At 53.9% G+C, this 15,501-nt stretch overlaps 2 protein-coding genes across 8 annotated transcripts in view; one reads left to right on the top strand and one right to left on the bottom strand.

Moving 5' to 3' along the window:
• Nucleotides 1-1,746: 1,746 nt before the first annotated feature.
• Nucleotides 1,747-4,956, top strand: LOC134525351 (interferon alpha-inducible protein 27-like protein 2B; the record flags this gene model as incomplete). Its single annotated transcript, XM_063356147.1, has 5 exons — nt 1,747-2,065; nt 2,362-2,430; nt 2,722-2,760; nt 4,362-4,523; nt 4,690-4,956. Coding segments are annotated over 5 exons (666 nt in total), but the record flags the coding sequence as incomplete, so codon positions are not given.
• A 751-nt stretch (nt 4,957-5,707) lies between these two features.
• Nucleotides 5,708-15,501, bottom strand: part of ZMYM4 (zinc finger MYM-type containing 4) — a 49,134-nt gene continuing 39,340 nt past the window's right edge. For 6 of the 7 annotated variants that reach the window (XM_063356146.1, XM_063356139.1, XM_063356142.1 and 3 more), the window contains 3 exons: nt 14,924-15,172; nt 14,197-14,326; nt 5,708-12,761 (listed from right to left, as the gene is read on the bottom strand). In XM_063356146.1, the coding sequence (XP_063212216.1) occupies nt 12,554-12,761; nt 14,197-14,326; nt 14,924-15,172 (587 nt within the window). In that variant the 3' untranslated portion in view covers nt 5,708-12,553. Of the gene's footprint in view, nt 12,762-14,196; nt 14,327-14,923; nt 15,173-15,501 lie in introns of those variants that run through there. The other variant, XM_063356145.1, reaches the window with a different exon arrangement.

Raw genomic sequence — 15,501 nt, 5'->3', positions numbered from 1 at the left:
CTTGGCACCCACCGGCTCCTTGGAGAGAGCTGCAGCGCCTGTGGCCACGGCTCCTGGCGCTGAGTCACGGCCATGCCAGGCCTCGCCAGCCCCGTGTCCCTCCTGCCTGTCTCCGGGCCCCCCACGCACCCCTAGACCTGGGAGGGGGCAGGGCTGGGACCACCAGGATGGCTCCCTGCACCCGCCATCACACTGCTTCACCTGCGAATTTAGGGTTAGGAAGGTCACTGGGGTCAAGGCAGGGCTGGGCTGTGGTGACATTCACCCCTCTGTCACCCTGCCCTGGCCACACCGTGCTGGGGATGGGGAGTCCCCCCGTGCATCCCCCTCACGGTCTGCAGCCCCTGAGATCTCGGCTGAACCCCCCCTCCCGTGGGCAGAGGCATCTCCGGCCTCCCCTGCCCAGAGCTGGGGTGGGGGCCCAGACCACCCCCCCCCGGGTCCTTCTCCTGGCCTTGCAAAGGAGCCGGGCAGGGTGGGGGGAGGTGGGTCCCCCCCAGCGCTGGCCACGGCTGCACCGAGCTGTGGCTGCTGCTCTGGCACTCGGGCTACGGTGGGGAGGGGGACGGGGCGGTGCGGGGTGAGGGTGCTGGGGTGCTGCAGGGCGCTGGCGCAGTGCAGGGTGCCGGGAGGTTGCATGCTGGGTCGATGGGGGGGGTCCCCCTGCAGATGTGGCCCCAATTGCAGGCACCCACTTCCACCGCTTGTGCTGGCTCACGGGACACAGCACTTGGCCCCGGCTCCGTCTCCTCAGAGGTGCAGCCCCCCAGGGTGCCCCATGGCCCAAACTGCTGAGCCTCACCGTGTCCTGGGGCATCCCACCGCCCACGAAGGGCAGCCACCGGCCAAAATACTGGGCGGTGGGTGCATCCACAGCCTGAGCACTCCACGGCCGGTGCAGAGGGTCTGTGTCCCAGGCACACGCGTCGGCTGCGGCGCTGTCTCGCTCTCCGAATGCAGGGGTCCCCTTGCTCTGGCACGGTCGCGGGCACTCTGGCACCGTACGGGCAGTGCCACAGCTGAGGATGCACTTGGGGCCGGGCGCAGGCAGAGGCTGGATCCGGGGGTGGGCGAGAGATGCTCCCCACAGCCCCTGCCCAGCCTCGGGCTTCACTGCGGCCGCCGGCTCCTGCCAGGGTCCCAGCGCCCAGAGCCGCCGGGAGCGGTGTGTGGCCCCGCATGCCCAGCCCCATGCTGCCCACCTCTCCCTCCCAACCCTACATACTTCTTCATATGCCCATATGGAGTCGGCCGGCGTTATGGAATGTTAAGAAGTATGTATTTTTGGGCTGGGACCCCAGCGCCGGGACCCTTCCCCACCAGCACCAGCCCAGGCGGCGCCTCCGGAGAGACGGTGCGTCCCTGGGGCTGGTAAAAAGGAACCAGATCAACTTGCAACTGGATTTGGTCCCCTTCAACCAGCTGCAGCGGCGCATTCGCTACGGCACCTGCTGCGCCCCCGCCGCCCCAGCCCGAGGGGCTGCCGCCGGGTGGGCTGGCTGCGTCCTGCCCCAGGAGGGCTCTGCGTGAGGAGTGGGCGCAGGGAGCGGGGAAAGGGGGTTTGCAAAATGGGATTTAGGCCGTTTTTTGAGGCTGCTCGAGGGAGGGGAGGCAGCCGGAGGGGCTGCACCTCCGCCGTCGGGCGGGGGACATCTCTGCGCTGCCCAGGCCACCCGCGCTGCCCCTTGGCCTCCTCGTAAACCGCGGAGCTTCAGCGGTCCTGAACCCTCGGGAAATGCCCCATAAAGCCGCAGAGACCACGGCACCGGCGTGGGGAGCCTCCCGCGCCCGGCGCGTCGCGCCCACCGCAGCCCCGGCACCCCCCGTCCCCGCGAAGGGGTCGGGGGCAGGGTGTTCCCCGGGTCGGAGCCCCCCCCGGGGGCGGGGGAGCCGCGGCCCCGCTGCCCGGCCAAAGGTGGAGGGCGGTTCCGCCCCCGGCTTTGGGAAAACGAAACTGCGCGGAGCCGTTTCTCAGGAATTCGCGGCCGTGACGTCACCCGAGGGCCGTGTCGCCAGCACCGGGCACCGGCGCAGCTCAGAGCGCTCGGCGGCGGCGGCCGGAGAGGTTGGTGGCACAGGGTGCCGGGGCCCCACGGTGGGTGTTTGGGGACACCCCTTTTCCCGGGGGCGGGGTGTTACAAAGGTGGGGGGCTGCTCACCCCGCTGGGCTGGCGGAGCGGCCGGGGAGCCCCGGGCTGGGAAGAAACGTGGGGTCTGGGGGTGGGGGGGTGGGGTCTCTGCTTTTGGGGGGGGGTGACGGGGGCTCCTGGGGGATGGGGGCGGTGGCTGTGGGAGCTGTGGCCGGCCCCGCTCGCCGCCCCCACCACCCTGGGAGGAAACTCTTGCACTTGCTCCCCGCAGGACCAGGCTCGGAGCGCACCCCGCACACCTCCCGCTCCAGCGCTGCCCGCCCAGGACAGCCCACCATGGGTAAGCGGCGCGGGGGACGCGGGGCACCGGCCCCTGGGCACGCACCGAACCTCCCTCCGCTTCCGAGCGGGGGCTGAGTGGGGGCTGAGAGGCTCGGGCCGGCCGGGTCTCCCTCCCCCACACCTCGGGGAGGCGCCGCCCGGGCGGGGGGAGGCGCCGCGATGCTCCCGGGAAGGGGCAGACGCGGCTCCGGCGGGCAGGAGGGAGCCGGGGGTGCGGGCAGGGGGTGGAGGAGCCCCCCCCGCTGACAGCCCTGCCGACTGACCGCCCGCCATCTCTCCTTCGTTACAGATTTTCTCGGCATTGTCATGGGGGCGACCGCAGGGCTCGGTAAGACCCTGGGGGGCGCGGGGTGGGGGGGTGGGTGGGTGGGGGGCGGTGCCGTGCGGGAGTAAATCACTTTGGCGGGGCGTCACGCCGCAGCTCTGCCCACCCAGGGCCCTGTCGGGGGGTGCCGCCCCCTGCCCAAGCGCTGTCCCCAGCGTGCAGCACCCCCTTGAAGCCCCCACTAGGGAAGTTTGGCCCCGGGACCTGCACCACTCGCTCTGTCCGGGCTGTCCCGGCCGGGCTGGAGCTCTGCCTCCACGGCCCCCCCGTTTCGGGGCTGGGGGACGCGTGTGGCTGAGGAGTGACGCGGGTTTTGCAGCCTGGGGACACGCACACACACCCCACACACACACACACCACACACCCGGACCCTTTGCATCTCTCCCGTGCCCCTCCGCTGTATCTGACCCCCAAATAAAGACCCCTCAACGCGGTCTCCGCATCCTTCCCCCCCCCGCCCCACGTCGTGATGCGCCGAGCGGGGCCGGCCCCGGGGCGGGACGGCGGAGGGTCCAGCGGAGCAGCCTGGGCTGGTGGGAGGTGTCCCTGCCCCGGGCAGGGGGTTGGAACCAGATGAGCTTTTAAGGTCCCTTCCAACCCCAACCGTTCTGCGACGCTGCGGTCGGCAGCGCTCGGGTCCCTGCCCGGTGCCATCGCAGGGCTGGCAGCGGGGACCCGGCCGGGCTGGGGGCTGCCAGTGCCGGGGAGGCTTGGGGTGCTGCGGCGAGGGAGGGGGCAGCGCTGGCCTGAGCCTGAAGATGTGTCCGCAGCCGCTGCTACAGCCCCGCACGCCTCCTCTCTCCTCTCCTCTCCTCTCCTCTCCTCTCCTCTCCTCTCCTCTCCTCTCCTCTCCTCTCCTCTCCTCTCCTCGCCTCGCCTCGCCTCGCCTCGCCTCGCCTCGCCTCGCCTCGCCTCGCCTCGCCTCGCCTCGCCTCTCCCTCTCCAAGACTAGGGTGTCCCCATCTCCTCACCCCACAGCCCTCACTCCCCACTCTGACACCTCTGTCATAGAATCATAGAATCGCTGAGGTTGGAAGGGACCTTTAAGATCATCGAGTCCAACCTTTAGCCTACCCTGACAAGAGCCACTTCTAAACCATGTCCCTCAGTGCCCCATCTACCCTTTTTTTAAACACCTCCAGGGATGGTGAAGCCACCACCTCCCTGGGCAGCCTATTCCAATGTTTAATACCCTTTCAGTGAAAAAGTTTCCTAATATCCAATCTAAACCTCCCCTGACATAACTTGCACCCGTTCCCTCTCATCCTATCACTTGTCACCAGGGAGAAGAGGTCAGCCCCCATCTCTCTACAACCTCCTTTCAGGTAGTTGTAGAGGGTGATAAGGTCTCCCCTCAGCCTCCTCTTCTCCAGGCTAAACAACCCCAGCTCCCTCAGTCATTCTTCATAAGGTTTGTCCTCCAGACCCCTCACCAGCTTTGTAGCCCTTCTCTGGACACGCTCCAACACCTCAATGTCCCTCTTGTAGTGAGGGGCCCAAAACTGAACGCAGTAGGCCCAAAACTGTCCTTCCTGGGCGCGTTGGTGGCAGGGGAGACGTGGGTCGCAGAGACCCCCCCTAACACCGCGGTCTCCTGCCCGCAGGATTGGCAGCCGTCGGTGTCCCGATGGCCGTCGGTGCGCTGGGGTTTACAGCAGCCGGCATCACCGCTGGGTCGGTGGCTGCCAAGATGATGTCGGCAGCTGCCATAGCCAACGGCGGAGGAGTGGCTGCTGGCAGCACCGTGGCCGTGCTGCAGTCCATCGGTGAGTGGGGAGTAAAAGGAGTTTGCACAATGTTTTACAGCTTTGCTGTCAGCCGGGCCAGCTTCGAGCCATTCCACTTGGGGGAGCTCGCCCAGGCAACGGGGCGCAGTGGGGGCCCCATGCTGGGGCTGGGGGGCTCGGGCTGATTCCTCCTCCTCTTCCTCAGGGGCAGCAGGAGTCCCCACAGCTGTGAAGGCTACCCTGACGGCCATCGGGGCTGCCACCGGGGCTGCTCGGTTCTGACGAGCTGTGACCGCACCAGGCCCCTCGCTGATGTCTGCTGTGACCGCGCAACACCAGACCACTGCTGGGACACCCCCCCTGGACCCCCACTGGGACCCCCTGCATCTCTCCCATGCTGTTGCAGAGGCTTACAAGAAAATTAAATCAGGGAGGTGATAAACTCAAAATAAACTTTATTCTAAGCAAAGAACTTGATGCTAACCAAAATTCTTTAAGACTCCAACATAATTAATAAACCACAGGTTCAGCATGTAAAATGGAACTAATACTACGCAGAGGACGTAAGAATTCCTGAGTTCTGGAAACAAGGAGCCAAAATGTGCAGTTGCTCACCGAGTAAGGCCAGGGCTCTCAACCTGTCTGGAGTTACTGTGGGCAGCATCCCGATGCACGGGGAGCGTCCCCAAACTGTATCGCTGCTGCTCAGAGGGAACAGACCCAATTTGCCCTCTGCGGGGCTTCATTTATACCCAAATCGAACCTGGTGTCTGGTCATACTTGGTCGCGTCGGTCCTGGTTTGGCGGAGGGACGTTCCTTCCTCATGTTGGTGAAGTGTACAGGGAATGGAAGTCACTGCGCGGCTGCGAGAAGCTTTGGCCCTTAGCGGGAGGGGGTAGGGGCGGGGGTTGAAGGGGTGGTCAACCTCCAGAAACAACACGTGTTGTTTCCCGTTGTGCGTCGTCCCCCCCGTCGTCATCGTCCCCCACCCCGGCACTGGCTCTCCCTGGCGATCAGCTGGGTTTCAGTCACTGTACTCTCTGTAATCAATTACCGAAAGTAAACGCATGACGCGACAGCCTTGGGCAACAAGCGGACACAGTATTTCCCTGCCGCTGCTGCAGTTCACGCGCCATCATTCTTAATCCCATTTCCAATTTTTCCCTGTCTCCTGCAGTGAACCCCAGCTATCCCTCTGGAAACCCAGCTCCCCTCGAACGATGGTAGGAAAGTGCCAGCTCTGTAATAATAACAACAACAATAATAATGATATATTAAGCCTTCATTAGAACAAATGCTCTCCCTTGCACCCCGGACACCCCTATGCTGCCTCTTGGTGACCATGGCCACACCAGGATGCCATGGTTTTGGCTGCTCATTCTTCAGGCTGCTGGGAATATTTAATTGGCAGTCATGTAATTTTTTTGCTTGGGATCGGTATGTGTTTTCTCACACCCTCTTTCATCCCCAAGGCCCGTCTCCACTTGGCTGGGCTCCGCTGGCTGCACGGGCACCCGCCTGGCTTCAGCCGCACCAGCGCGGTTCAACATAAGTGTAAAGGAGCTGCATGATCGGGGCCTTAAACCCTGCCCTGAGTAAAGCTTTGGTGGCTCCTAACGCCGAGGAGCCTCGGGGACCTCACTTGGGAAGCCAGGAGATGTTCCCTGCCCTTACTGGGAGCCACATCAAACTCTGGGTAACGATGGCGTTTCCGTGTCACTTGTGGCTCTTGGGCGATTCTGGCCCTTCAGGGCACCGGAGCGAAGGCGATGCTGGGTCCCACATGGTGGGGGGGTCCCACATCGGGCACAGCTCCAGCAGCCACCGGTTCCACTGCAGTCCATGTGGGGGAGATGCCCCAACGACTCACTGGTGATGGATCTCATTGCTGCTGCTCCCAGAGGCTTCAGAGAGGAGCAAAACTCGGTCTGTGGTTTTGGGCTGCGCTACAGCCACATGGGGAAGCCCAAGCCTTGCTGGGGTAAGATATTAAGCTGCTATTTAAATACTGGCTTAAAAACAACCAGACCCTTCCCCCCAGCCCTTAAAATCTGCAAGATTCTGCTTTTAAACTTAGATTCCAGCATCATACAGGAAATGAGGATGTACTCTTTTATTAAGGTTAAAGTTTTTTAATCACTTTTCCAGAATACAGATACGATTCAAACAAAAAAACTATTTTTGGGGTCTCAGTAATTCACTTATTAATACCATACATTGAACTCTATAAATTCTCATATAAGAAAAAGTCTTTTTAATATAGGTTATGATGCACTGGTGGCCTATTTAAATCTTTTGAAGTGACACTTTGCAGTTATATAGCACCTTTCATCACGGGGCTGCAAAGCGTCCTGCAGAATTTAGCCTGATTGGTAATGCCCAGACGAGGTAGGAGAAGGCTGGCCAATTTACAGCTGGGTACAACCGAGGTACGGATTGGCAAGGGACGAAACCTGGGGCTCCGTCTCCACAGCAGCAGCGACGCGGCGTGTACGCTGGGTCCTGGGCTGCAGCACCCGTCGGTGGCTTAAAATGGGGAGAAAGTCAAGAGTTTTGCCCACACGCTGCTCTTAAAGGAAGAAGTCGGGCTCCCAGCTGGTCAAAAAGACCTTTCCAAAGACCTTTCCAAATTGTTCTGGCTTTTTGTGTTATAAATAGGTTCAACGCGCTCCAGGGCTCGTAGATCTGAGACGCCAGCTCTGCTGTTCGTTTGGATATCTAATAGCCAACAATTAAGCCCAGAATTCAGCCAGAATTAAGCCTCAGAATTCGCTAATGCGGCTGCTGCAGAGGCATCCGTGAGTCTGAACTCCGGGCAGCTGAACCGGGTTTGTATTAAAGTTGTGCCCTTTGGGCACGTTCTGAGCTTTGGTGTTTGATGCTTTGTTTACCTTAACTGTTTAATTCCCTCTGTAATAAATTCCCTCTTCCCCTCCAAGCAGGTGACAATCTAAGATTGGTCGGGTTTTGTTTCTTTAATAAAAACTGTATCTCTGGTGAAAACCCAATAGCTCAGTGAATGTCCAACCAATAGCTTAGTGTTATGTCCAAGAGAAATTTAAATTTAAGGCTAGAAGAATCCAAGATGCCCAAGTTCCTTCAAGCCTTTACGGCTCTTAAAACCATTCTACAACCTCGCAGCACTCCCTGGACCAGCGCTAGCACTGGTGCCATCGAATGAGCCCTAACGACCTCCATGGCAGCAGCATCTATTGATGACAGCTGAAAAATGAAACAGCTGTTGCAGGTTTAGCAGTTTGCCACGAAACAGCAGAGGAGCTGGCACGCGGGAACTGAAACGCTCCTAAATTCAGGTTCTCTCCAAGTTGGCCCCATCTATGACCCACGCTCACAGCCACTAGTTTGTCTTAACAGCATCCAACTGAGATGCTTTGAATATAAAATGATGAAACCTAGCCACTTAAATATCCATGGTATTCTCTCGCTGAGTACAATCGCCCACTTGGCCAAGGCAGCCCAGACGTGATAAGAGCGTCCCACCCCCGGTAAGAGCGTCCCACCCCCAGACCCTTCCCACACCCCCCGGCTCCTCTGCCACCACTCGCTCTGCTATCACTCGCTCTTTCTGGCACGTCCACAACAGTTTCCTCACAAAACACAACGCAGAAGTTATCTAATGCTTCTTGGAAATGGCAGGGGGAGGAACCTGAAGATAAAAACGTAAGATCCTAGAGCTCAGCCAAGTGCTATGGGCTTGACAGGGGAGCCACGGGGTGATGGTGGAGGGGATCTGTTCATGCCGGCGGTCAGACTAAAGGAGTCATTTCTCCTCTTAGTTCAAAAAATCCACCTTCTAAAAGAAGGGCTGGAGTCAACTCCTTAAAAAACACAACGATATTGCGCAAAACCACTCAACCCCTGTTTTCAAGCCAACCGTTTCCTCCCAGGGAAGAAAAGCAGAGCTCGCCCTGCCCGCCCCACTCATCTGCAGCCGTCCCGCTGGGCAGAGAGACTGCTCTCCGGCCGGCGACCACAGTGAGCCGAGAGGAGGTGGTCACGCAGGGACCGGCCTTGCCATTTCACCCTCTGAGGAGGAGGAGATGGGAAGTGGTGGCTGCCGCCTGCTCCACGCACACCCCCCTCGGCGAGGCAAAACCGGGTCTCTGGCCTGCAGCACCGCACGCGCCCATCCGGCTTCACTGCTCCCAAAACTCCATCTAGACTTTCTCCCCAGCAACAGTCCACGATTTTTACACATTTTTTTGGTGCCCGTACTCGGTTACAAAACACCATCCTCAAAACTGGATGGTTTCCCTTGCAAAAGAAAGGAACAAGCACCGCTCAGTAGCTCAACTCCTCCAAACTCGTTATTTCTTTAAATCCGGTAAGGCTGGCGATGCTCCAGGGGACGTGCTCAGATGAGCAGCTATTTAATAGGAGACAGCAAATGTTAATTTTGCCTCTGCTCTCTTACGCACGTTTAAAATGGATGACACGTGAAAGACAAAAAGGGGGAACTTGTTGCGCCGACGGGAGCAAAACTCCAGCCTAGACAGCGAGCGCGGTGCCGGTGGTTTGAGACGGGCATTGCAAGGATTTTATACGTGAGCATTTGTCCTGTTGGGTTGGTTTAAGGCAACAGTGAAACTACTGCTCAAGGGACTGAGAAGAGTTACGGAGATTGTTACCAAAACCCAAGGGCTTTACTGCGCGTTCAGAGTCACTCCCGTGACCCTGGCACTAACGCCTCCTCTGGAGCCGTGCCTCGGCGGGAGCACCCCCGGGAAAACGCCCGGCAAGGGACCTTCTGCCCTTTCCTTTCAAGTCTCTGAGGAGCCATCACTCGGCTGGAGACTCCTGCCAGAGAAACCCACGGGTCTCTTTTAGATCAGTAGTTGGCAGAATAACTCGTAAGACACTTTAACTTCTTTTTGCACCTAATTCTGTGGCATCCAGCGTGCCCCCGGTTTCCTTCTCTACTCCGGCGAAGCCAGGAGAGAGCGGCAGGTTGTCACCGAGAACCCGGAGGCAACAGCCAGGCTCCAGAAGCATTTTAACCGAACACCTCTGCAAAATCCAGAGCCTGGCGTTAGCAGCCAGCACTGTGAACGCAGCCGGTAAGGAGCAACACGACGCAGCCCCGCCACCACCCCGAGAAGGGAGGGGACTCACACCGCCCGCGTCTGCTGCGGCAGGCGGCAGCAGGACACCACGGCCACAGAAACCCTGCCAGCAGGAAGCAGCATCTCCTGGTTTTCTCTCTCACGCTCATCTTTGTTAACAGTTTCTCTGTCCACACTGAGACTACAGCATGATTTTTCTCCTTAAAAGAATATTTCAAAGTAATAAACATTGTTAGCAAATGATTCGGGTATGTTCGTTACAGCCAACTTTGTCTAAGCGTTCAGAACTTTCGTCCTGTGTGCATAAGCTATAAATCTATTTTAACGCTTCAAGGTAATCCAGCTTCTAAGTCACTGTGAACTCCAGCTGGGCTGACTAGAAATTGCTCGAGGGGCAAAGATCGCCCAGGTACCTCCCAAAACACGCAGACGGCTCCCAAAGGGCCTCCAAGCAGAAGGCGTCTGACCCGAGAAACTGAAACTACTTCTGTCCATTCCATCATCAAACTGCGCTGAGCCCTTTCTCACCCCCGAGCTACTAAGTAAAAGGAATTTGCACGACGTTTAACAACTCTGCCGTCAGCCAGGCCAGCGTCAAGCGATTTAACTTTCCCTGCTGAGAGAACAGGAAGGGCAAATATCTTTCGTTCCAGGGACCTGGAAAAAAATTAACGCATGTCAGAGCGTTCACAGACAAGAAAGAGTGACGGTCTTCAGAGAAAGAAGAAATGAGTACGTTGCTCGTGAGATACAAACATACTACTTTATGGGAATATTTCTGTTAATGTCTATTAAGGGAAAACTCAGATGTGGTTTATAATTTTTCAGACAATCCCCACCCCGCGGGGTGCCTGCCCTCCCGCCAGCTTGTCCCAACTGCTGCTTTGCTTATTCCCTGGGGGCTGCAGGGCAGCAGGGAGCGGGCAAAGGCAGCCAAGGATGCGGCACTCTCACAGGGGATGCCCAGGAAATACGGAAATTCCTGGATCCTTCCCCTCTCCTACTGCCATGGAGGTTCCGGGCACACCTGCATGCAACAGAGAGAGCTCAGACTTCTTTTATCCCCCACAGACCTAAAGACTAATCTTTCCAGAATGATTTTATTTACCCAAAGTGTTCTATCAACCACCTCAATCCAAAATACCACACCTGCTGGTTGGCTATTTAATATAACTATGGGGAGGGCCAGGTCAGCGTTCACAGACCGAGAAATCAGCCTCCAGGAGCGTCCCTGAGCTGCCGGGCGCCGGGGCGGTTGGTGGCAGGGTACGTGTTACGGCCGAAAGATCTCCCCCGGGAGCGCTGGGCCAGGGCACGGAGAAAGCAGCATCTTTGATCAGAAATGACAGACACAGATGGGCTTCGATCAGACAGAATCAGGGGCAGGTTTACTTTTCACATAGTTTTCTGTATTAAAAAATACATCAGTGAAATCTGTTACAGGCAGGGACAGGACTACCGAGTACACAACGTCAATAGACTACTTTCTGATTTTATTTTTGTTAAATTACTTTTGTTACTGCTAAAAAAATAATTAAAAAACAAAAACAAACAAAACAAAAAAAAAGGAAATATAATTCAAGGCTGTCAATTTTCATCTCTTGAAATTTTAGTGACAAGATCAAATATCAGACCCCTGTTACAGAAGATGGAGAACTGACCAGAGCTAGATAAAAACCATACAATTCTCTTTTTTAAAAATAGTTTGGGTTTCCAATGAATTTGTGGCCACTGGTCATCAGAAACACACATCTATAGCTTGAGAAAACAGAGATAGAGACAGTATCTGATAATGTCCCGTCCTCTAAACACAACGTGGGAGCTTTTCTCTTCAAAAAGACACAGTAACAGCCAAGCCTTAAAAAAGTCTCTTTCGATTTCCAACACTATGACTAGATCTCTTTGGGTGGGATGGGAAAAAAAACACACATGGTAATTTTCTACCACAGTTCCATTGTCAAAAGTAATACTGCATCCTTTGTACAACACTGCACGCGTTGCAAAGGTGGAAAGAGAAAGAGTGCACGTTATCTTTCATTTGAAATGACAAGGCCCTCCAGATTTGCCTTTATAAAATAACCCAAAACACAGGAGTGGGGAAAGAGGAGAAAGGAAAGCTGCCGTAAGGGGAAAAAAAATTTCCGCGCACCACAGTATTTGCTAGGTTATATCGACAGACTGCAGAGCTACTGGGCTAGGGAGGGGATTTTCTGCACAGACCCCAGGACAGTCACTCTCCTGTACATACCCCAGAAACGTTTGTCGCGTAACATGATCGCTCTGAAGTTCGACCTACAGCACCTCTTCCACCTCGGAGACCCAACAGAGCGAGAGTTGGTATCATCCCGGAGCGAGAGCTAGATTCTGGCACCGTGTGACCACTTACGAGCAGCCAGACGGTTGCCCGTTTAGATAGTTTCCCTGGCAGACACGCCGGCTTCTGCCTTCCTAACATTTGATCCCAGTTTCAAAAAAAATTAGAAAAGCGTATGTGTACGTGTAGTTATAACGGAAGGTGACTGTCTAAATACCACCACTATTTTCTCCTGTCCTCGTGAAGAGCTCTAGGATCTCCACGTGTTCTTTGGCAGCAAGGACTGCCAGCCATCAGGCTGAGGAGTCACCTGAGCCACAGTCTAGCTCTCCATGCCCAACAGTGTTATGGTAGATTTTACACAACCATTTTCCTTAAAAAATATCTCACAACTTTTTAAAATCCTAAACAGATGAAGGATTTATGCACCACTCAAACGGGTTAGTTCGTCTTGAATTTGTTCAGAGGATTTATCGGTGCCACAGGACGTTGTTTCTTGAAGCTTACACAGCTCGCTTCCTTCCAGTTCCAGTTTGTACATCCACTGTGGTTCAAAATATGCCTGTAGGTGACATTATCTTGGCTTATTTGATACACATTTTCCAAAGGCTGGACGTATTCACAGTTTGGTGCTTCTGATGTGTATTCAAAGGAAAATACCCCCCTTCAGTTAGTCTGATAACTCGATATCAGAGTCCTCTGATTTGACTTTGGCAAGTTCTTCGTGTACCTCCCTCACCATAAGAATACGCGTTAACATGATGTCCAAGGTTCCTGGGTCTATTGGCAATGTGGAATACCACATGGGGCTATTGGGTACACAGGAGCGCTCAGGCTGAAGGTAAAATACATCACTCCTCTGCTTCACACTTTCGGAACTGCCAACACAAAGAGGAAGAGCACATTATTGGAAGGCAGCACTAATAGTCCGACTCACAAAAACGTTAAGGAAAAAGAGCAAAGAAGAGGGAAGTTACACTGAGACAAGATCACGGTAATTTAAACTGTAATTCAAATCTTTTTGCCAGTGATTTGTTTGCCCCCTTCAACTTAGGGAATGGTTAAGTTCTTTCCAGCTCACTTAGCATTAGTTGCTTATAAAGAAACAAAGCAAATGAGTCACTTCTTTACAGATGTGGTTCTTCAATCACAGCATCATCCAATTAATGGTACTAGCATCTTGATACGATTGATAGATGCGCTTCACATTCAATCTCTGAATTAAACTGTCTCTGGTATTCCAGAATTGCTGTGTCCTTTGGCATGGGGAATGTTCAAAAGCTAGCAAAACTAAACCCTAGCCTGCCCGCTCACAGTGCAGAATGGTAAGCCCATGGAAAGACTGACCATCTGACCCTGAGGCAGCTTTCAGGCTCTGGTAGGAAGACACAAAATCCTCTACAGCAAACCTCTCCTGCCTGGCTTGGGAGTATTCACATTAAAACAGCAAAGTGAATTTTTACTGCTGCTTGCACCGCCGCAGGGGCTCAGCTCTGATACATGATGAGGAGCATGAAGATGTTTTCCCAGCCCAAGGACAGCTAAAAGCTTCTAAGGACATGCAAGTGAAGACAAGGAAGGTAAGAAGAGGAAGACAGAGTCAGGACAGATGCTGGGCACACCTTCGCCTAAGTAATGGGACTATTTGTAGTAAGCTCAGTAGGTGCATTTGGAGGGTGATTTACTGGAGTTTCAGCTGCCACTAATGAGATGCTGTTTCACTTTGCACGTGTATTTCCTTTGAAAAGAGAAGAACATCATATTCTACCTGCTCAACGATCTAACTAAAGTTTATATAGAAATGGGAGAAAAAATTATTTATATCTATGTGCTTGCTGTATAGTCTCATTTCTAACTCCTAAATAAAAGTTCATCTAACATTTCAGCAGGCAAAAGCTCTCAGCAGTTTTACCTAATTCACACTTTTCCTACCCTCTTTCACAAGGAACATGATGTCAGGGTGTCAGTTAGAAGCTTCTCAAAAGAAGGGTCTCGTATGGGAATTAAAGGAGATGAGAATGCCATGGTCACTGCTGTAACGCCCCCCGTTTACATTTACACCCTGTAGATGTGTAAGCAGGCACTTAAAGAATACTCTCTCTCTGTAACTCAGTGTCAGTAACAAATACCACCTGAGTCTGGCAGCATCGCTGATGCTGGAAGTCCTGTCAGCGTGGTTCCCCTCCCACTGGGGGACTGGGAATTGGAGAGAGGAGCCCACACACAGCACAGGCACAAAGGTCCGAGTGGGATCCTTGCCCAAATGCCTGTTGTAGTCCACATACAGATCAAAAATCAAGTTCTGTCACTTACCATTTTGATAAGTAAAATTCATAAAGTCGGACTGGACATCGCAGGGGGTTATCTGTATTTTCAGCCATTTCCACTGCTGTTGTGATCTCCTCATCTTCGCTGCGTTTCCTTTTGCCTACAGATAATTTATCTGGATACACAAAAAAAGCATCAGAGAAGTTCAGTGAAAACGGTGCTTTCAAGAAGAAGCCCATGTCACTGAGCCCAGCACCAGTCTGATGGGACTGTGCAGCACACAGAAACACACTACTGGAACCGATTATCTGCCTCGTGCCAAGTCAACTGGTTTGATCTGCTGGATGGGCAAAAGACTGCATATGCTACAGGCTGTCCCCAGCCCATTCCTCCGCCATAAAGTCAGCAAGAACTAGTATCTAGCAGAAAAATACGCAGGATATATTTTTTCTTAATAAAGTAGAATTCACGTAACACGCTGGAACTATTAACTGAAGAAGCCAATAGGATCAAAGACTTCCCTTTTCCAAACACCAAAAAATAGCTGCAAACAGAAATCTCTATTTCTTTGCGTCTGAGGTACAGAGGGTAACCCCCAATCATATGCAAAATGCAAACATGTTGAAAACGAACAGGATAACAGCAGAAGTCAAACTATTCATAGCTCTGCTTACCACATAACCTGTTTTTCTCCCCAGTCCTTTTTAAAACAAGGAGCAGACAACACAAATATGACTGCCAAAATTCAGCTGATTGGAAAGCATTCACTCACCTGATTCTACCTCTTGTTTTTGAAAGGGTGGGAAAAAACGTAAATATGTCATCTTAGTATTATACTTCAGAGTTCGGGTGCGTCTCATAACATGGGCAAAGGATAGTTTCAGGTGCTCACTGACATTCTTTAGTTGGAAGTATTTGGTGTTGAAGAATAGCAGTGTGTTCAATAAAACAATAGGGGAATATGCACCCAGCTGTTTACATTCCCACAAGTGCTCCTCTTCGATTCTCGAGAACATATAACCTAGAGACAATGGACAAAGAAAAAAGAAGAGGGTTATTTATGCAATTTTAGGGCTGTCCCCATATTCAGTGACAAATGAGCAGCTTTTACAGGCTGTCTAATCTAGCAGATTTTCAGACTGTTCCAAAAGCAATGGAAGCATCGTACATGAGCAGGGTGGGAAGGCAGATAAGAGTAAAACTAAGTAGGCAGATTTTGCCAGAGATGCATGAAAGTCCTCTTTCAACTAACCTTCTGTATTAATGAACTGCATATCAGATCTAATTCAGACCTATCCTAAGCAATTGTAATTCCGATAAAACCAAGAACACGGGGTGCGCGAACACAGA

The sequence above is a fragment of the Chroicocephalus ridibundus genome, chromosome 19, assembly GCF_963924245.1.
Source record: "Chroicocephalus ridibundus chromosome 19, bChrRid1.1, whole genome shotgun sequence".
Lineage (NCBI taxonomy): Eukaryota > Metazoa > Chordata > Aves > Charadriiformes > Laridae > Chroicocephalus > Chroicocephalus ridibundus.
The sequence above is the reverse complement of the archived record's forward strand: the minus strand, read 5'-3'. Positions and strand labels throughout refer to the sequence as shown.